The sequence below is a fragment of the Prosopis cineraria genome, unplaced genomic scaffold (genome assembly GCF_029017545.1).
Source record: "Prosopis cineraria cultivar Desert tree isolate PC_DT_omini unplaced genomic scaffold, ASM2901754v1 PC6, whole genome shotgun sequence".
NCBI classification, from domain to species: domain Eukaryota; kingdom Viridiplantae; phylum Streptophyta; class Magnoliopsida; order Fabales; family Fabaceae; genus Prosopis; species Prosopis cineraria.
In genome coordinates, this window is record NW_026555337.1 from 17,047,764 (window position 1) to 17,070,547 (window position 22,784).

The 22,784-nt window shown below is 33.0% G+C and overlaps 2 protein-coding genes across 3 annotated transcripts; one reads left to right on the forward strand and one right to left on the reverse strand.

Moving 5' to 3' along the window:
- Nucleotides 1–1,396: 1,396 nt before the first annotated feature.
- On the reverse strand, nt 1,397–4,166 carry LOC129312694 (uncharacterized). Its single transcript, XM_054955369.1, has 4 exons — nt 3,917–4,166; nt 3,170–3,263; nt 2,972–3,076; nt 1,397–1,932 (listed from the first exon to the last, which is right to left on the reverse strand). The coding sequence occupies exons 1-4, from the start codon at nt 4,120–4,122 to the stop codon at nt 1,663–1,665; spliced, it is 675 nt and encodes a 224-aa protein (XP_054811344.1). The 5' UTR covers nt 4,123–4,166; the 3' UTR covers nt 1,397–1,662.
- Nucleotides 4,167–4,264: 98 nt separating this feature from the next.
- Nucleotides 4,265–6,256, forward strand: LOC129312695 (WEB family protein At1g75720-like). 2 transcript variants are annotated; one of them, XM_054955370.1, is made up of 3 exons: nt 4,265–4,587; nt 4,758–4,844; nt 5,304–6,256. In XM_054955370.1, exons 1-3 carry the CDS (start codon nt 4,474–4,476, stop codon nt 5,757–5,759), a joined length of 657 nt encoding a protein of 218 aa, XP_054811345.1. In that variant the 5' UTR covers nt 4,265–4,473; the 3' UTR covers nt 5,760–6,256. The 2 variants fall into 2 exon arrangements, with proteins under 2 accessions (XP_054811345.1, XP_054811346.1); XM_054955371.1 differs by lacking the exon at nt 4,758–4,844 and having other exon boundaries at nt 4,272–4,587; nt 5,304–6,254.
- Nucleotides 6,257–22,784: the final 16,528 nt, after the last annotated feature.

Sequence of the window (22,784 nt, forward strand, 5' to 3'; positions counted from 1 at the left end):
TGCTAAAAGCAACTCTCCCTAACTTTTTGAAAAATGATCATTGATACTAATATGAATGAACTTTTAAAATATACATTTAGAAATAAAACAATAGATAAACAACTTTTACTTTTTAAAAATCACAAAAGTTCTGTTGAAATGTGAAAACTAGAATAGCCAAAGTATAAACTTAAAGTTATATTAAATAAAAAGTAGTATTAAAAGTTCATATTTTTATTTTAAAACAATACATTTGTAAAATGTTATTATTAAGTTTTATTAATATTCGTAATTTATCCCAAACTGTCTTATAGCTTAAGGTGGAAGGATAATTACAATATAAAGTATCCTATCAATTTTTATATCGCTCATTGGCTCATACGTCTCACCATGGGAGGTCTAAACTAAAGATACAAGTAGCATATTCCACTCGCTAAATTTGTTCTCGTTCGATCATTGATCAAAATGTAGCCCGCAAAATTACCCTTTTGCCCTCCAATTTCAGAATTGTGAAGACCAGTCAACTTCCAATTGTACTTTACACTATACATCTTATCTTGCATTTCTAATTTCTATATTAACAAAGTTTAAGAGCCGGGAGCCCATCAACATACTCAAAAACCACCACAAAGACTCGAGTCCAAATTACCATTCAATAGAACATAAGTAATTCACAACATACTTTAATATGAATGATTGATATTTTGAACAGCATCCACCACCAATCCACTTTTGTAGTGTCTATTCTCATTTCCACAGCTACTCAACAATTGCAAAATATTGTGAACTTCATCAATCCACTTACTCTTGCTTGTTGAAATAATTTAAATCGATAAACTAATACATAAATAAACAATACAAGCTTCTCTGGCCAAGAGGGGGAAAAAACTATACAAGTTTCACCATATATTGTGTAGGTTCGAGATATAAGCTGTACCGTTTATAACTAATTAATTGAATAAATTACTATAAAGTTTACATTCTATGTTGATATTGTTTAAGAGGGCTATATCTGTACTAATATTAATATATATAATAAATCTATAAGAACATTATTTGTAACTCATGCATAGTATTCACCTCAAACTCTATACGAAGCACAGGGTCCACAATCTTATTTTTATGGGGGGTTTGGGAGTTCAAAAGATTGAACACATCATTAGGTATAAATAGCACACATTTATACAAAACTACAAGATGGGCAAAAAAAGGAAAAAATAAACAAAGAGGCTGCACACTCATGTACTTAACAGCCAACAAACCAACTTTTTTTTTTTTCCCCGGGGGGGGGGGGTTCAATTCCATCCATAACTCATTTCTGCTCAGTACCCAGGTGCTTCAAAACATAAACAATAACAACAAGAAGCTTTGTCGGCTACGTGGACTGGCCAATGCCAATGTGCCCTATCAACAAGGGTTTCAAAAGATAATTTAATATAAATTAATTATGATTAAACAACATCCATGAGCTATCAATCCATTTTATAGTGTCTATTACACTATTTACATTTTAATGGTCAAAGTGTTGCACAAACAAAAGCCATATGGCGCCAAACTGCCCAATTTTGTGAGCCTGAACGTTTGTATCAACCCAGTTAGACTATCTCACATTCCCGACAAATAATTATATGCCTGAAGGTGGATGTCGGCCAGGAACTTAAATATATGAGACTCAATGAGCAATCACTCAACTTCAAGGGTAGCAATTTCATACCTGACTTCTTCTAGATGCTCATTAATCGTGGTAACAGTATCCTGGACACCCTTAATTGCTTCCTTGAGAGCATTATCATACTCAGCGTCAGCTTCAGCCTCTTCCGTCCCAGCAGCTTCTGTTATCTCATGAACATGAACACATTCATGCTCTTGTGGCTTTGTAAATGTACAATTCTCATGACTGACCAGACGTTCAGATGGGCGACCAGCTTTCTTTAACAGCTGAATGGTAGCTGTCTATAAAGAAAAGTACTAGTCAGCACAGAGAGAGAGAGAGAGAGAGAGAAGGGAAAGAAAGAAATCATAGGACTGACATAAACGTTTGAGTTGAAAGTGATAAAGCAGTATAACTTAACAAAGAAAAAAGAGGTTTTTGAGACAACACAATCCAAGAACAGTACATATCTAGAAATTGCTTTCAGACAGAATATAAAGCAAAGAAATTCAATGAATGAGGGATATTTTATCAAATGCAAACTGGGATAGAAAAATGGGTAAAATGAGAAACGGTTGGTGCATGTTCATTCCTGCATAGAAATGTTTGCTTGATGGAACTGGAATATGAGAGCATTTTGAAGTGTAATTCCTTTTTATCATAAAACAAAAGATGTCTAGTCATGACCAATTTTCTTCTGGGGCAAATCATAGATGTAAAATCATGTTGCTAGTTGCCACATTGACATAAACTCAAGGTTTTGTCTTCTAGATTGAGCTAGGGAAAGGTCTTGAAGTGGGAGAAACAAGCAAAACCCAAGAGTGTTACCAAGCGCTTAACTCTTTTCAATGTTTGAAGCCTAAATTTGGGTGTATATCAGGTTTAACTAGAACATTTGAGCTAATGACCCTTATATTGAATCACTATATTTAGATTAAACAAATCACGAAGCTGGACACCGAGGGTCATGAAACTTCAATTACACGTTGGCTAACATGATCAGCAGATGAAGTAAACAACCAATTAAAGAGGAATTCAGTGTTGTTTTGCCTTTGTGAAAAACATGTTGACATAGCAGGAAGAACTGACAGTATGAGGTACGGTCATCAAAGCCAAGGCACTATCTAGTATCTACCATCTACAATTATATTTATATTTTCATTATCTAACATAATGAATATAGGGAGACACACTTTAATTTAATCATAAACATCACATAGAGAACATGCTGGCAAGGAAAAGTGCCGTAAAAATCGTAAAAGCTTAATTCCTTGCATCAATATTGAAATCCTAGCAATACAAGCAATTATGTGAGAATATTTAACGAACATAGAGATGTACCAGCTGTAGTTTTTGTTTTTCCTGATCTTGAACAGCTCTAAGCAATTGTGCTAGATCAACTCGACAATGGTCAGAGCTTCGGAATAGTGACTCCAACTCAATGACCTATACTAAAGCAGAAAAAAGACTTAAAGAAAAAGGCGCCAAGTGAGGCAGATCATTTAAAGAAACAAAAGTAAAATTGGAATCATTTGTCACTTTTTTGGAACAATCATTGAACTCTATTGTGATCTCGCTGCAAAGTTGTTGGTAAGCTAATTCTCCTCCGGAAGTCATGTACTCGGAAAAACCCCTGTAATATCAGATATTGGATAAAGTGTCAGTCAGAGTCTAATCTCATTTCGAGACGAATACCTGAGCACTATTTTTTTTTTTTAATGGTAAAATTGAAGCATAATGACATGAAGTTGATGCCATTTTTATCCAGTTGAATACAATACACACACACACACACATTCTTGTCCCATCCATAAAATCTGAAACAGGAAAATGCCACCCAATACTCAGATACAGATCCAAACTGATAAACTTTGGGAATTTAGCATATATATCACGGCTAACACTGAATATTTTTTGGACTTTGACTCTACATTTGCGAGGACTCAAACAACATTTTTCCGAACAGGGCAAATTAATTGTTCTTCTTGCGCATTCCTGGAGCAATCCGATTGCTCCTGGTGTCAAAACTTTCTCATATTTTTGTTTCCAATTTGTTATTATTATTTCTTCACAAATAAGCATAACAAATTAACGGCAGCCAAAGAAAGCATACTCACGAACTATGACAAACTCAGTAACATTCATTCTCCTATATATGTCTGATTAGGGAATAAACTATCGTAAAATGAGCTAGAAGAACAAGTATATCTCAAAAGTGAAAAAGTAAGATCAAATTCACTTATATTTTCCAGGAATCTAAACAAGGCCAGCCGATATTGAATATACCTTTTCAGCTTGGAATATGCTTCTGCTCTGCGCTGCTGAATTTCAAGAAACTGGTGAAGTAAAAGGACGATGCTCGTTGATTCGGATGCTGTTTCTTCCGCTTCCATCGCATCTTTGATTGCAATCTTCTCGAAATCTTCCATCACTGATTTGTCACTTTGGTCTCCTTCAAGCTTTGAGTCTGCCCTCCTTCCGTCGCCTTTCATTCTTCTGCCACAGCCCAATAATCCGACCACCACGACATGACTTGCTCATAACGAACTGTCGTTTAAATAGTTCCCTCATACGACACCGTTTCAAACATAGTGTATGGGAAAAGTCATCAATCAAAAAGGCCATTCAATTCGAGTCCAAAGCATCCACCCACCGCCTTTTTATACGACCGAATTCTCAGTGAAGTGGACGCCAAGAAACGAAGCTCTTCTCTCATATTAATTTCTCAAACCTTCATTTCTTTTCAGTCCCAGGAAACCAACCTTTCTCTGTCCCATACCAACACTGAGAGAAGGACGTCTATTACTTGTTCTGTTTTTGTGATAGAAGCGTTGGCACCCAGAATGAAGAAGGCGGAGATAGATACGAGAGCACCATTCCGCTCCGTCAAAGAGGCTGTTTCGTTGTTCGGTGAGAAAGTCTTGGCGCAAGAGCTCTATGCAACCCAGCTCAAAGAGGTTCTCTCTTTGTATCCTTCGCCTTTTATATCACACACACCCTAACCATGTTTTGATTTATTGCTTCCTTTGAATGTTTTTATATCACTGTTTTCGTTTCTCTCTTCTTCTGGGTGATCCATTAGTCATGTTTTTTTTGTTTGTTATTATTTCCATTTATTACTTCCCAGAATTGCTATCCACGAGAAATTAATTTGGAGCATTTGAAGAAAAAGCTCCAAATGTTATGCTTGCTTGCAGGGTGGTGCAATCTTCAGGTGGTTAAAGCTGTAAACAGTCACAGGATACGCTTGCTTGTATTACAATGTTGTTGCTTCTTTTTGTCATGTCGTGTGATGGAATAAAGACACAGAAAATGAACAAATAATAAACCATAGCCTATGAAGGCAATCCTCAATTCCATTTTACCTCTATTGTCTGGCTTTGATGAACAGATCAATCGGACTCTCTGATTCTGGTTATTGATTAAGGACTAAAGAGTAGGTCGACCACTTCTTCCTTTTGGAATATTTAATTGAAAAATCAATCATCTGCAATTATTTAAAAAGTTAGTCCGTGCACAGATGGCTGCTAGTTAATGATCCTCTTTATTGCAGCAAGCCCTGTGGGTCTGTCAAAATATTTGGTTTCTTGTTGTCTTAGTTATTCAAGACAAATCAAAGAGATAGGCTGCTTATGAAGTGCGCTTACACACACACACACACACACACATGCAGATACAGAAGAGAGGGAATGAAAATGGGATGGAAGAATCATCGAGGGTGGGAAGAGTAGCAGTAGAGCTGGAGGAGACGAGGCAGAATCTGGAGAGGGCGAGGGAGGAAAGCATGTTAATGGCGCATTGCTTGTCGTCTCTGCAAGAAGAGCTTGAGCAGACGAAGCAAGAGCTGCAACAGCTGAAGCAACGAGAGAATGAGGAGAAGCATGCAGTGGAATGCGAGATTAATGAAGATGTCAAGTTCGTTGAGAACTTGAGCAGGTCAGAAGAGTTTCAGAAGAAAAGGTACGTCACATCTGCGAATCCTCCCTCTGTGTTGTCTCATGTCATTCACCCACAGAGTGTTGAGAAGCTGGAGAGGCATCCTTCCCTCAGGAAGAAGAAGAAGAAGAACCCTTTGATTCCTCTCATTAGTATCTTCTCCAGGAAAAAGGCTAACCCTCGAGTCCTCTGAACGCATATATCACTTCCAGCTTCTATGGCCTCGTATCTTATACTCTTATATGCTTTAATTTCAGCTGCCATATTTTCTGTTCTTTGTGTCCTTTTTGTATCATACTAGCTGGTAGCCATTAACATATTCCACCAAAGTAAGACGAGAGTGTAAGAGGAGGCACATTTAAGAGTCTTGTATTCGTGAAGCACCATTATTACAGATGCAGGGTGCATTTGGTCATTTGAAAAGTACTTTTAAGCTTTTCATATGTCAAAATTTATTTGAAAAATTTTTAATTGGCCAATAACTTTTGAGACATGTATTGAAATGAGGTTTGGAAGTAAACTTTGAAACTCAATTTTGAATTGAATTTCAAATGTCATATGTGAGTTGAGCATTCAATGAGGGAAATAAATTTATACTTATTTTTTTAATTAATCATGCTATTCTTGATTTTTTTGCATTTTTCATACAAGTTCACTTCATAGCCCTCTAACTCTTTTTTGTTTCCACTCTCTCTTCTTGTCATCTGTGATCCCTCATTTACATAATTTTTTTAACATATTAAAATTTATATTTTTTTATTCTTATTATTTAACATATTAAATTTTATGTTATTTTAAATTTTTTCACATTTTTTAAACATTTTTAATATATTATATTTGTATAATAAAAATTATAAATTATTATAAATTAATTTTCTTTTTTATTATTTTATTTTTAAAAGCACATTTCAAAAGCACAAATTATCATTAATTTAAATAACTTTTAGTTTACAAATTAATTTTTAAAAATATATATCTAAATATAAATTTTATTATAATAATTAACTTTTACTAAATTAATTTTTGTTAAATAAACCTTCAACAGATAAGTTTTTGGCAAAATGGCAAATAATTATGCCTCTGTGTTCTGTATGTCAAATTCTAGAAACGGTTGATGACAAACGATGAACAAACTCACGGGTTGTAATGGTTATAGAGAAGAACATTGGCATTTGCAGGTCAAAGTGACCACGATTAAATAGAGCAGTGTTATCACACGGAGACCCATATATAAGGAAACAATCAGACGAAATCGAAAGGAACGAACCATGAGGCGGCCATGTTTGTGAAGTAAAAGTAAGTTTTGTATGTTAGAGTTGAAAGCCTTTTTGCTTCTGATGACAATAACGTTGATTGCAGTAATTTGTTTATGGTCCGGTACTCTTTATAAGTGATTATTACCAACTTCGTTAATATAAATATAAAAAAAATATAAAAATAAAAATATATAGAATTTTAAATATATCCCTATATAATAAATAAAAAATAATATCATATTATTTTTTCTCTTTTGTAAAGAGTAATTTTAAAAATATATTTTAAATATTATCTAAAAAGTCCCATCATGACTTATAAATGAAACTAAATAAATTTTTTAAAATGTGATTTATAAATGAGATTGAAAAAAATACTTTGTTCTTCTCTACAAAATATAAACAGTTTTTGAAAAGAATTGTATCCTGATAAAAAATTTATTTGCATAAAAATATGAATTATTTTTTTTATTCTTAGTGTCAATTACTATTATTACTGTTACTTTACTAATGTATACTGTAGCAAGATATACATTTATATAAATATATAGGTTAATAAACATATATATAGGGGGTAAAATGGGAAATATTTTTTTACAGATATTATATTGTTTATATTTTGAATTAAGATTAATTAAGAGAAAAAGTTTACATTTTAAATCTAAAAGAGTACTTCCCCTTTTTTAAAACAAAAATTGAAATACAAACCAGTACAATTTCAACTTTTTTTATGATAAATGAATAAATTATTTTTAAATTTTAAGTCAATAATACATAAATTCTCAATTTATTTATTGTGTAAATTATTTTCTCAACTTTTAAAAAGAGTGCACTCTAACCCTTTGTAAATTTTGGAGTCATGGTCTATAATTTTTGGAGTCCTTTATTGTAAATGTTTTATAATTTTTGAGATCATTTTTTATTATTTTCTTGTTAATAAATAATTAAAGTTAACTTTTATTAATAATAAAAATAAGATTATATAATTTTTAAAAATTGAGAGAATAATTTATATAATAAATAAGTTTAGAAGATACAGTATTTTTAAATTAAAGTCGGGTAATTTGCTCCTTTGCTTTTTTTTTTAAATGAACAGGGAAACTATGATTTTTTTTTTAAATAAAACATGGACAAAACCATGCAAGGGTTACAAGAGTCAAGATAAATTAGAATCCAAGATGATCCTACATTTCATAGGTTGCTCGTTGTAGATAAAGAGATCGTAGTTTTCATGAGAAGTTTCCCGTGCAAGTAAGTCAACGCATTTGTTTGCTTCTCTAAAAATATGATCAAAAGTGACAATTCAATTTCTCATCGTAATCTCCGTGATTTTCTTGATGATAATTGCTAAAGGATGATGATAAGAGAAGTTGTGTTGAACAAGAGAGAGGGCTTTCATGAAGTCAGTGTGTAAATTGATCTTAGTAAAATTAGCATTCCAACCAAGTTGAAGGCCTTTTAAAATGCCTAATAATTTGACTGCTTTATAAGGTTGATAACCAGGATATTTTGAAAATCTGATAATCCAATTTCCTTTTTCATCACGAATGACTCCACCACAAGCCGCTGCGCCAAAGGAGTTAACAAAACCATCTATATCGAGTCTGACCCACCCTGTTTCAGGAGGACACCATTTAGCCTCAGATCTAAGTCTATCTTTGTTCAAAATATTCACTCTTGATAAAAGCTGTATATCGTTTATAATTTGTTGGGTATAAGAAAAGCCAATTTATTTGTCTTGATTAACATTATCAAAGTAAATTTTCTTGTATCTCGCTTTTCATATGTCCCAACAGACAAGAGCAAACAGTTGTTGCCAATTTGTTCTTCTTGTACTAGTATTCCCTGCCTTGTTTCTTGCATTTCAAGCCATCCAATCCTGCACATTCAAAAAGAAAAAAGTATTTAGTTTGAAAGGTTTGTCTAACTTTAGCCAGATCTCCTACACTTCCTTACAATCATGTAAGATATGAATTGCAAAGGAGAGTTACAATTAAAAGTGCCGGGGACTATGGTTTCAACTTAACTAAGGTTTCAACTTAACTAACGTGTGTAGTATGCTGGGTGCTTCCATAGCATCATGAGAATGGCTCGGCTATTTGCCGGAATCAGATATTGACGAGGAATAGTCTTGCTTGCTGACTCAAATTGGATGGAGTTTTGAGGCCCGTATTGACCCCCGAAACCAAAAGGACGCTCACTCATGCTTCTACTGAACCTAAAATACTCACTCAATAGGCTACTTAAAAAAAAAGAAATTGCAGATATTTTTTAGGCCGGGTGAGCTCCATCTAGTTTAGAAACTAAAATTTATTAAGAAAAAAATTTCTGACACTTTTTACATTAGGTAATCTCTATATCAGGTATAGGTGAGGTCCATAACATGTTTTTGAAAATATTTCTGTTTTTCAAATTAAAAAAATATTTGATAATGTGTTTTTAAGAAGTATTTTGAAAAACAAAAATATTATTTTGGAGAATGAAAAAATGGGCATGTTTGATAACCTGTTTTGAAAATAGTTTTCTGTTCTCCAAACTAAGAGAACAAAAAATTGTATTTGATAATGTGTTTTCAAAAAGTGTTTTAGAGAAAAAAACAAATATTGTTATGGAAAATAAAAAAATAGAAATAACTTTCAGATATTTTGGGATTATTGTTCTAGAGAATAAGGGAGAATGAGAAAAATTACTATTTTTATTATTTTTATTTTCAGAACATATTTTATAAAATACTAGTTCTTAAAACAATAAAATGAAAAACAATTTCAAACAGCCCCTAAAACATCTTTTATGTGTTTTTAGATTATTGTTCTGGAGAATAAGGAAGAACGAAAAAAAACATCCATTTTCATTATTATTTTTTTATTTTCAAAATATGTTATACAAAATATTAATTCTCATAATAATAAAACAAAACAGTTTTAAACAGGGTATAAACTTTTTTTTTGAAAAAAAAAATCAAACAATGTCTATACCAAATGTATTTGGAACTGGTGTAAAAAGGGGTTAAATGTGGAACCAATGTAAAAGATATTCTATCAAGTTTTTTTATTTATGAAAATGTCACCACTCTTTTTTTTTTTTTTACACTTATTCTTTTTTAACTACTTAGTCTTGGTTCTATTGATGAAATATCAGGCTCAACCTAGTGTTGGTGCCTAGTTAGGTTGAAATTACAATGTAAGGACATTTGAAATTATAGTCGTTTTTCTAACAGAAAAAAAGTTACTCTTTTCGTTTAAAAATATAAGACATTTTTAATCGAATCTCATCTTTCAATAAAATAGTTATGTATTTTCAAACTGATCCTATTTTTTTATATTTACCCTTATTAAATATCCTATAATAAATATAAAGTCACTATTAATAGGGGCACTTTTAGAAAAAAAGTAATGATTACATCTCAAAAGATTAAAAATGTCTTACATTTTTGAACATTCAACTCCTTAAAAAATATCTTACATTTTTGAATGAAGGGAATATAAAATTTACCACCTGTGTATGCTCGCAAGATTATTATTAGGAGCAATTTTTTCAAAGTTGTCACACATGTTTGTTTTAATTTGCAGGATGGAAACACTTTTACAATATCCAAAGGCCTAAGTTATAATGTTAAAAAGAGATAGCACTAGTAGTGCTTTTGAAAATTTTTCCCCTATGGTAATCTTTATTCTTCATACAATATTATTGATTTTTTAAGTTGTAAGTATCATTAATTTATCTTGCATGTCCTTAAATGTCATTTTACTTATGTTTTTTTTTTTTGGGCATTTCACCCAACTCCATCCTTGATTGGTTATACAAAAAAAACCAAAAAAAGGTAAACATCCCTAAAGGTTTTTCCCGACCAGATTATCCCAGGAGAAAAAATTGTAAGAAGAAAAACTTAATACAATTATTCTTTTGAATTTTAAAAAGAAATACTACAACTATCAGTGCTTCACGAACACATTATTGGACATTTTTGTGGACAAAACAATCATGGCTAGTACACTGGTAAATTTCCACCCAGCGAGTATCAACTGGACAAGTGGGCTTTAAACCTTGGAAAAAATTTTAGTCTGAACCCTTGACTAAATGTAATAAAAAAGAGAGTTGTTAAAGTTTGAAATTTTACTATAGATTAAGGATAGTAAAATGAAATTAAAATTAAAATTAAAATTAAAATTACCTCATTGTTCCCTGTGGAAAATTAGCTATGTGCATAAATAATTTCAGTTGGAAAATTAACTACTTTAATATAAAAATGAACAACTTCAGTATTAAAAGCTATCAAAGATGAGAAAGATAAATTAGAGAAGAATTAAAAAATGTCATATGTATTACTAATATGAAGGGTACATTATATACACTAAGAAATCGATAAAATAATAATGACTAATAATTACATAATAATATAAAATACTATAATTACATAATAATATAAATATAAAATAATATGATTGATATATATGCACAATAATGTATAATATATTTAAAGAGTATTTTAGACAACATCCCCCTTAAACTCAAGATGGCTTAACAGAGAGCAACTTGAATTTGTTTACCAAGAAATGAAAGCGACCTGAATGAAATGATTTCGTAAACAATTCTATTAGTTGATTCTTGGTTAGAATTAGAACAAGTCAAATGGTCCTTCGAACAACATGCTGCTGAATAAAATGATAGTCAATCTTAGCATCTTTGGTTCGCTTATGAAACACAACATTGTGAGTAATCTTGATTGTAACTTGACATGGAAAGAGGTTAAGCAAAGTAAAAGAGATTGTGAAAACATAGTTAAGCACAAAGGCCACTCATCTCTGAAGCTTCCCTTTTTCCCTTAATCTTATCGTCTCCTAGAAAAGTATTAATAAATAGAAATGAGATTATACAATCTCATTAACTAAGCAATTTAATTAAAGCATGTCAAAGTATGGCATTACAGTAAGCAAAGCATAATTTGACATATGGCATTCTCATGCTAATATCATCACAGCATTAAGAAATAAATTGCATGATCAAATGCAACCACCTTATTTCTATCTTTATATTATTTGACTGAATTTATAAGCTACTACTTATATAGACCAACTCATGTAGCTAGGCTAGCTCCACTCTTCAATTGTGAGAGATCATTTGGCTAAAGTTTTTTACAATCACTCTAGGACCATAGATTCTCCCTTCACAAATTACAAGGGTCATAATTGCTCAACCCACATCATTTCCCACAGGTCCCATTGACACTGAGCATCATGCCCGACCTATGTTATAACCTTAGGTTAATGACAATACTAAGCACATATATTTAATAGTTATGCTAAATATTGTGCGTAAACTCGATAGAGGCTACATTACGTGAACTCTTACCCATTTATGATCATGCAAATTCAAAGTACATATGCATAGACATACTCATACTCATTTATAAAATAATGTAATAATTCATGAGCTTGCATGCTTTAATCATCACATATTCAATACATAGCCAATTAGAACTCCTTAACTCATGTTCATATATCTTATGCCTCTTACTCCTAATAATAAATCACCTTAACGCAAAAGAGAGCAAGTTTCATAACTCAAAATGCCAATCTAGCAAGATAAAACAATCATACTTATGCTTATATCACATATTACATGCCATCTACATCTATATAAAATCATAACCTATAAAAGCAATCATATACTGAAATTAAATTTTTGGTTACCTTCACTCTTAAGCTACCACTCCAAGAGTATAATTTGGATTTCCAAGGGAGCTTCCCACCAATGCAACCTCTAAAACAATTACTCTATAGAGTAAAATCAATAGACCTCATTAAAGACTATTCATCATTAATTAACCCTCAATCATGATTATGACCTAATACCCCCATTAAAACAAACCTTATTTCTTGCTTCCATTAATTTATTTAACCTCTCTTAAGCTTAATAAGCATAGTTATCTAGTCCTTTCAACTTGAACTTAATTACTTAGCAATAGGATTAATCTTAAACCCCTCATTAATAGCATTTAATGTTGTTAACCACCAAAATACAAGAAGAGAAACTTAAAACAATACCCTTAAACTTCATTAAAGTCATTGGAATGGGTAGAACTCAAGTATGAGTTCAAACAGTATTTCTCCAAGCCTAAAAACTAGAATAAAACATAGAAGGAGAGTAGGAGAAGAGAACATAAGACTTACATGCAAGATTACAAGCTCTAAAAGAGCTCAAATTACCTCCTAGGATGAATCTTATAGTAGAGCTGCCTTGCAAATCTTTACTTCAATTGGAACTCGAATTTAATTTTCAATTTATTCATTGTGACACATAGCATTGTTCATCGTGATAGATGGCACAGTTCGTAGACTCTCACTTAAGCCCATTAATTTGGACCCAAAGTGGCTTAGCCTTGTAAGCCCTCTTTTAAACCCTTTATAAGGTCCAATAGACTCATAAGGACCATCCAATTACTCTAATTAACTCCCAATAGCGCCAATTAACTAATTAAACTACTTCATTAATTAATTTGGTCCTTAGATTAAATTTTAGGATGTTACAACATCCGTAGACTCCATTAAAGTCATTAGAATTAGTAGAACTAGGCTAACATTTTAGATAGAATCTTCTATATCCAAGAACTCTCATGAGAAAACCCAAAAAGGCCTCTAATGTCCCTCTTCAACTTTCTCTCAAATTCCTCTCTTCTGTTTTAACTTTAGAACATGTCCCTAGAATTTAAAAGTTGACACATCTACCATAGCAAATTACCTAAAAAGAGAACCCTAACTTTAGCCTAATAATTTAGGCTCGAAGTGATCTAATAGCTCCTTAAACCCCATTTTAAGTCCTATATAGGATCTAATGAACCCAAACAGTCATCCGAACTTTCCTAATAAACTTCCAAAAATCTAAATTAGTTAATTGAATCCCTTAATTATTTTAATTAATCTATAGATTAAATTTTGGGAAATTACATTAGACACATAAGCCAACGTTCATTTGCTACAATGGAATAAGAAAATAGATAGAGCCATCCCCCATTTACACACTCCAAGCAAAAACTCCCAAGAAAACTATCAAAACCGCGCAAGAGAGGGAGGAGAGGAAGATTAGAGCTTATCCAAGTGATTAGAAGCCACAAACAATTGCAAATAGGCAACAATATAAAACCTTAGTATAGCCTCTTCAACACTTTCACACTTAATCGCTCTTTCTTTTTGTTTTCTATCCTCCAAACATGTTTTGGAAATTTAAAATACAATGCATCTGTTATAGCACATGCATCATCCATCACAGTGGATGATACAAAATGAGAACCCTAAATTTAACCTATTAATTTAGGTCCAATATAGCCCAATAGCTCTTAAAGTTCCTTTCTAAACCCCATATAGGGTCTAATAGATCCAATAGTCAACTAATCACTCTAATTAACCCAATATAGACCTCAATTAATTAATTTAACCTCTTAAATTAATTTAATTAATACTATTTTAAATTTTAGGATATCATACAAAAACACCCTATTCACTTAAAAAAAAGGGTGTACCTTAGTAGAGAAAACTAAGCTCTCTCCATTTCTCTTGAAAGCCTTTTGTTTTGTTCTCCTGTGTGAATCTCGTTAAATCTAATTTTGCACCGTTTGCCATGGCAAACAACATAGCAAGCCCATTATGTTGTTTTGCTCTTTTAGCCAAATGCACCCTCTAGCCCAAGTTGAGAGCTATCTAAGTCATAACTCTCTAGTAGACTATGAAGATGACATTCTGGATGATGATCTCTTGGATGAAGATTACCAAATTCACACTTAAAACAATAATCTAGAGGATTATGAATTCAGTGATGAGGATTTTGAAGACACAGATGCCTAATTTCATCTAGGTTTACCTAATCTTTTTAATTATTTTATGGATATTATTTGTTGGAATTGTAGGGGTATTTGTGCTAAAAGCTTTCCTAAACGCATTAAAAAAAAACTACTACTTATAATACTCAAATTCTTATTCTTTTAGAAACTAGAGCTAGTGGTTCTAGAGCTGATAATATTGTTAAAAAATTAGGCTTTTTTGATTGAATTTGTGTTGAAGCAATTGGTTATGCTAGAGGCATTTGGCTTTTATGAAACAACAATATTGTTAACGTTGACTATTCCAACTTCTCCATTGCAGAGTCAATTTTAAATCTACTAATAACTATTATATGCTTTCTTGTATTTATGGTGATCCTAATCCTTTTAATTGTGTTCTTCTCTAGGATTCTATTAATTTTATTGCTCAAAATAATTCTAAGCCTTGGCTTGTTGTTGGAGATTTTAATGCCTATCTTTCCTGTGAAGACAAATCTGGCAGTGACAACTTTAATTGGAAATCCATGAAACAATTTTGTTAGTGCATAAATTCTTCTAATCTTCTTGAATTAAATTTCCATGGAGATAGATTTATTTGGGAGAAAGGTAAATTAAAAGAACATTTGGACTGGGCTTTCTATAATACTAGTTGGAGACTCAAATTTCACCAAGCTGATTCCTTCTATCTTCTCAAATTTGGTTCTGACCATCGCCCGATTAGAATCTAACTTACTAGAAAGGAAAACTAGAATCACAAGACTATTCCTTTTAGATGACATGCTGCTTGGACCCTTGAAGACTCCTTTCACCCTCTAGTTAAAGATTCTTGGAGCACAGATGATTGGAACGAAGGGGTCTCAAAATTCGTCTCATTTGCTCCCTTTTGGAATGAGAGTAAAATTGGTAATATATCCTCCGAAAAGAAAAGAATCTTACATCGTCTGGAAGGTATTGACAAGAGCAGAATCCAAGGCGATAATTACTTCCTTAAGAACTTAGAAAAATCTTTGTGGAAAGATTACAATCAGGTTCTATTGCAAGAAGAGCTGATTTGGTTTCAAAAATCTAGATACAAGTGGTTAAAATAGAAGGATCAAAACACCAAATTCTTTCATGCTACATCTGTTATTAGAAGGAAGAGGAATTAGATTCTCTCGCTCCAAGCTGAGGATGACACTTGGGGTTCAAGACCAAGATAAATTGAAAAATATAGCTGTTACCTATTTTGATAATCTCTACATGAATAATCCTGATGTCAAACCCAAGCTTATTACTGATAAAAATTTTCCTACTCTCTCCTTCATTCAACTTCAATCTCCTCATGGAGAGGTGACTAATGAAGAAATTAAAAATGCTACTTTTGAGATTGGAATGTAACGTAAGCTACAAAATCATCACCAAAATCCTTTCTAACTGTCTTCATGCATGTATGAACCATCTTATCAATGAAAATCAATGCAGTTTTATTTAAGGGCGTCAAAGCAGTGATAACATTATTATTGCCCAAGAAGTCATTCACACCATGAGAAACAAGATGGGTAAAAAAGGATTCATAGCTCTTGAGATTGATCTTGAAAAGGCCTTTGACAACTTATCATGGAACTTTATTGATGACACTCTCGAATCCATTGGTATAAATAGACATTTTAGAAATTTGATCCATACTGCCATCTCTACTTCTCATATGCATGTCCTCTAGAATGGTGAACCTACTGAGGAGTTCAAACCTTCCTGTAGCATTAGACAGGGGGATCCTGTAACATCCTAAAAATGTTAAGACTCAAATTTATTTAAAAAAAATAAATAAAAATAAAATAAAATATCTATAATTAAATTAAAATTTAGAATAATTTAATAGAGGCCCAGAGTTTGAATTTTACTAAGCAAAAGTTTGGTTTTATTTGATTTTTAACTATGAGAAAAATTACCAAAGTTGACCCGAGCTTTTGTGCAATAATAAAAAATGTTGGGCCCTTTCTTGTAATTTTTCCTAAACTTTTTGACCAGCATTTTAAAGAGCAAACAGATGCAGAAAATGCAGAAAATGAACAAGGGAAGGAAACGCACAAATGGGAGAGTGAGAGAGAGAGAGAGGAAGAAGAAAGGAGAAAGAGAGGGAGTTAGGCTCGGATCTAGGAGTCTTTGCGACCGTTGCGAGCTCGGCTACACGATAGGTAAACTCCCTACTTCAATCCTCTTCTCTTTCTCTTGATTTTCTTCAATTTTTGGAAGAGAAAATTTTTGGATTTTGATCCCAAAGGCTTTATTCTTGTAAGCTTTTGTTTCTTTGGATCCTAGGGAGCATGTTTTGAGTTTCTATATAGTGATCTAATATTTTGAGTGGATAATTGGATGAAAATAGGTGTTTTGGGCACAAAATAAACCTTGAGAAATTGGGTTTTTGCTCCTCAATGGTTTAAGCCTATTGATTTAGTTATAATTTTGCTATTTGAGCCCAATAAGATTTAAATTAAGGTTTGGTTTTTATTATAAGGGCTAATGGTGAAAGTTGGTGGCACTAAGTAAAGGTTTTTAATTGATTAAAAAATTATATAAATTGAAAATTAGCCTAGTGATGGCTAATAAATGGTTTTAGTCATTAAGTGATACTATGTGAATGGTTGGTTTAATATATGGACCATTAGGGTGGATTATGACTCATTGACCTAAGTTGTGTGGTATAAATTATAGTCTTCATTAATGCTATTTGTCATGATAAGTGATGTGGATCACTTATATGTTGTAGAAAATTGTTGGTGGAACTTATTGAGAAGTAAGGAACAAGCCGAGCCCTATTTTGTACAAGGGGAACCCTTTTAGTACCAAAGGGTTGAGGTAACAGGGGAATTTATATTTCTTATTACTTTGTTTTAGCTATTTTTGAATAAATATTACTAGTTATCATGCATTACATGTTTTAAAAGATTAAATGTGCTTTATAAGGGGTTATGGGGTACTACTTTGATTATAGTGCAAATATGTTTTCTAATTGTTTAATAACAATGTTTTTATGTAAATGAGATTTATAAATATTATACTACTTTAGAGTGTTGAATGGTCAATACTCAGGAAAGGTAGACAAGAGTAAAAGGCATGATCTCGGTGGGAGTTCACCAATGAGAAGGTGTGGATTTTTGATATTCTATGGCACACTGTCAGTACTCAGTGTTGTCTTACGTATTGTGGGCTCAGTGCACTAAAGTGGTTAGTGTATTGAGTGTTCGACACCTCTCAGTGGGGGAGGGAATCCGACATATGAAGTGTGAGGTTGAGTGCCTAGGCCAAGGTAGCCCTCACATGGAGAGTAAGTCAGGCTGGCTCTGGGAGGGAGTTAGCTTTGACTGCTCAGGATTCACGTCGAAGGGGCATAGGCGGTTCGGTGGATTAGATCATGCCTTAGATTATGTTTTGTGCCTGTGGAGGTACAAGTAGGTATAAGGTTTACCTGTGAGTTAAAGAGTGCCAGGGGGTATTCTGTTGGTCATGAAAGGCCATACCGGCCTAGGTCATGCATTCATGCATTTTAAATGGCTAAATTATATACTATGTTGAATTTATTATTCGTTTATTTGATTATGGCTTACTTTATAATAATCAATGTAAATTTCACTGTTACTGAGACTGTGGTTGTCTCACCCCTTTCTTTTCAATATTCTAGGTCCAGGCGAAGGATCCAGTGGTGGACGGGGAAAGGAGCAAAGCTAGGGGTTTGCTTGTGATTTGTAAAGAACTGCAACCCCTTTCTTTTGAGCAAATATATTGTAATGTATTTAAGATTAGGGTGCCAGTAGGATATGATCATGTGTGTGTGTGTGAATATGTGTGGATTGTGTGCTTGTGTATGAATTTTTGTCTGTTTGCAGACTTATGGCTAGGAAACTTGGTTATGGTGTGTGGTTTTGATGGATTTACTTAGTAGACCAAGTTTATTACAAGCAGATCTTTATTTTGATATATATGTGATTTTATAAGCAAATGCAAAGTGGTTGCATTGCAAATGGTGTGCTGTGGGAAAACATACAGCTTGGATAGAGAGAGTGGGTGCGTGGGCCCCACAAGGAGCTCTGAGCCAAGTGAAGATGTTTAGCATATGTATTTATATAAATACATGGTATTTGGATTGATTTGCGACCACTCTTGTATGATTTGTGCATTTTGGGGGTTTAGGGTCCATTTTGGGAAATGGCACCCGGGTGGTCAAATTTTGATGTATGGGGGTTTTCCATCATTTGAATATTCTATCAGGTGTTTTTAATCTTATTTGGCGTGTCCAAAGTGTTTCCACAGGTTTGTGACCATTAGGATGGGATTTGGACAATTTTGAAAATGGTTTTTACCAAAAAGCTGCACTTTTACATCCGGGTGTCCAAATCTTAATCCGACCGTTGGATTTCTCTAAAATTTGGGTCACAAGTAAAACCTTTTATAAGCTTCATGTGGGCTTTGGAATCACATCGATCGGATATCAGACGGAGAAACGACACACTCCAGAATTTGGTCTGGAGGTGCTGTCATGACAGCATTAAATTGCTGTCATGACAGCTACAGTATTGATTTTATAACCTGCACAAAATTCAATCCGTCCATTGGATCTTTTCAAAATTTAGTATGCTAATAGTATTCTTTAAAAGTGACATGTGGGCTTTGGAATCACTCCGATCGGAGGTCAGATGATGAAATGGTGCACTCCGGAAGTTGGTCCGGAAGTGCTGTCATGACAGCTTTTTAGCTGTCATGACAGCAAAAATAATCAAATTTTTAACATGTCTAATTTTAAATCCGACCGTTGGATCTTTTTGAAATTTGGTATACTTATAGTACCCTTTGAATGTGACGTGTGAGCTTTAAAATCACTTTGATTGGAGGTCGGATGGCGGAACGACGCCTCCCAGAAGTTGACTCGGGAGGGTTGTCATGACAGCAATTTAAATGCTGTCATGACAGTATCTTTTTATTTCTCTTTCGTCTAACTTGCTTCCGTGCGCTATAGTTAGAACCTATAATTTTTTTTAAGGTTTTAAATGTTTACTTTGCAATCGTATATTTGCTTAGTGATTTAAATGGTTTGTTTTCTAAGTTGGTTTTAGGATTAACTCCTTAACCACACTTAGTTTATTTGAATTGTGTGATTTTTGGATAACACTCGGGGCAAGTGTTACAGATCCTCTTTCTCCTTATCTCTTTGTCCTTTGTATTGAACATCTAAGTCACTATATTAACAGTAGCATTGAAAAAAATGAATGGAGACCAATTAAATTAACAATCAATGGTCCACCTATTTCTCATCTTTTCTTTACTGATGATCTTTTGCTTTTTGCATAATGTTCCCTTATGCAAGCTGTCATCATCCAATAATGTCTTTTTGAATTCTAGAATGCCTCAGGACAGAAGATAAACACTGAAAAATCTAAACTCTTTTGCTTGAGAAATGTCCATATTCAGAGTTACTCAGATTAGTGGCGAACTAGGGATTCCCCTTACTGGCAATCTTGGAAAATACCTAGGCATCCCTATTATACATGAAAAGGTGTCCAAGATCACTTTTACACCTCTTCTTGATAAGACAAACTCTCGCCTAGCGAATTGGAGGAGTAGATATTTAAACATGGTAGGGAAATCTGTTCTTATCAAATCTATTCTCTCAGCTCTTCTCAGCTATATTATACAGACCATGCTCTTACTTGATAATGTTTTGTTTGAATTAGATAAAATCCCTAGAAATTTTCTTTGGGATTCATCTGATGGAAATAAAAATCTCATCTCTTGTCTTGGGATAGAATTACTATGGATAAGAAAGAAGGAAGACTTAGCATTAAGAAACTAAAGAACTAGAATGTTGCCTTCATCATAAAACTTTGTTAAGGCCTCATCAACAAGCCTAATTGTCTCTGGGTTTGTACTCTTCATGACAAATATAAATGTGATAAGCCCAAGATTTTGATGGTTGTCAAACCAAATAATTGCTCGTATACTTGGAGTAATATCTGTAAAGTTTAGGATAAATTCATACTCCATGTAGGCTGGAAAATTGGTAAAAAAAAATCAAATATCCTTTTGGTATGATAAATGGTCTCCGCTCCCTGAACCTCTTGTTAAGCATGCTTTTCCTAATGCTGACTCTATTCTTCATGCAAGGGTCTCTGATTTTTGCAATAGTACAGGAGGATGGAATTTCGATCTTTTAAGCCATTATCTTAATTCTGATGTGATCAAATGTATCTCTATTGTTCAACCTCCTAATCAGCAGGGTGAGGCAGATGTCCTTTTTTGGTGACCTTCTTCAGACGGCAATTTCTCAATTAAATCTGCTTATATGGTTATGGAGTCCCATAAAGATCGGCATCACTTTGATTTATGGAGTAAGATTTGGAAATGGCCTATGTATGAAAAAATAAAATACTTTCTATGGAAGGCCGCCTTAAATTGTCTCTAACTCAATCTCATCCATACAACTGGGAATTCTACATAGCAACGTGGATGTCTTTTTGGTTGTAACTCTTTTGACTCATCAATTCATATTCTTTGTGACTGTGAAGAAGCTAAAGAGGTTTGAAAAAAACTTGTTAATCATACTAAGCTTAATACCTTCTTTTCTCTTAATATACAGGTTTGGATTATTTGGAATGCAAGGGTTGAAGCAAGAGGCCTCAAGACTAGAAGAACCCCATGGTAGAGACTCTTTGCACAAGCTTGTTGGAATATTTGGAAGAATAGATGCAAAAAGTTATATTTAGAAGAAGATACATCGAATAATGACATTGTCTTCTTCAGTACCCAACAAATAAATAATGACATGAAGCTCCTTTCTAAAGCCCTCTGCTTGAACTGAAGAGATACTAGTAAGGTTAAATGGAACCCTCCAGAACACGGATGGGTGAGGTTCGACATTGACGGCTCAATCAACAAGAATGGAATTGTAGCTTGCAAAGGCATTATCAGAGATGACAAAGGGAATTGGGTTAAAGGATTTTCCAAGCATCTCGGTTATCAACCAAGCACTTCTGCCGAACTTATAGGAATCCTAGAAGGTCTCAATCTCTGTCGAAATATGAATTTAACTAAAATCAATGTTCACATTGATTATATGGAAGCACTGTCGCTTATCAACAAAGGATACCACGGAAGTCATCCATTATCAGGCATCATCAAGAAGATCAAAGATCTCATAATGAGAGACTGAATTGTTACCTTTGACTACATTTATATAGAAGCGAATAGATGTGCTGACCTATTAGCTTATAGATCGATGCATGATACTTTTAACATTATGATTTTAGATTTTCCTCCGATAGAATGTAATAACCTCATGGTTTTAGATATAACTAGATCATAGTCTTTTTGCACGGCTTTGCTGTGGCCTTATATTCAAAAAAAAAATCCAATTGGCCTATTTGTTATCCAATAATGTAATTAATTTAATTAATTCATCAAATCACTAATTTACCTTTCTTTATTTTACTAAATCAAGGATTTAAAATATAACACATTATAGTAAGAGAGTGGGACCCATGCTTAAAGTAACGATATTTAGTTCAAATTAAAATTAATAATGAGGGCAATATTATTCCAAATTTAATTGTTCAAAACTTAAAATATATCAAATACAAGTTCATGATTCAAATCTCACCTAAAATTATCGTTCAGGGTTCACATTGCTATTTAACTCTATTATTTATCATTTTTTTTGTTAATTAAAAGTTAATATGGAGAGTTATATGTTACTATGTCCAAAGTTAAAAGTTTTCAAGAATTAAAAATTCTCATCCATGACTACTAATAATACAAAGTCTATTACCACCAATTAAAGTTGGGAATAAGGGCCAGATTTGGAAGGCTGAGCTTGAAAGCCCTTTTTAAATAGGGGTTCAGGTTTTGAAAATAATTTTTTTTAAAGTAATTGGGCTTGAGGGTTTGGCCCTGATAAGCCCTGTAAAAAAAGGCTCGGGCTCGAGCTCGGGTAACCCTTTAAACCCTGTTATATTATTATTATTATTTTCTTTGGTGGAACATATATTTGAAACCAATGACCTGCTCACTTAATCCTACACACATTATATTATTATTAATTTTAATTTATTTTAAAATTAATTTAATATAATTTAATAAATACCAGTGTATAATATAAAATTCCTGATATTTTTTATTTTTTTAT

Coding starts and splice junctions, on each gene's coding strand:
- LOC129312695 (XM_054955370.1), top strand. CDS start 4,474: ATGAAGAAGGCGGAGATAGATACGAGAGCACCATTCCGCTCCGTCAAA. Junction 4,588..4,757: donor ATGCAACCCAGCTCAAAGAG/GTTCTCTCTTTG, acceptor ATTACTTCCCAG/AATTGCTATCCACGAGAAAT. Junction 4,845..5,303: donor CAGGGTGGTGCAATCTTCAG/GTGGTTAAAGCT, acceptor ACACACATGCAG/ATACAGAAGAGAGGGAATGA.
- LOC129312694 (XM_054955369.1), bottom strand. CDS start 4,122: ATGAAAGGCGACGGAAGGAGGGCAGACTCAAAGCTTGAAGGAGACCAA. Junction 3,077..3,169: donor TCAATGATTGTTCCAAAAAA/GTGACAAATGAT, acceptor GCTTTAGTATAG/GTCATTGAGTTGGAGTCACT. Junction 1,933..2,971: donor AAAAACAAAAACTACAGCTG/GTACATCTCTAT, acceptor TTTTCTTTATAG/ACAGCTACCATTCAGCTGTT.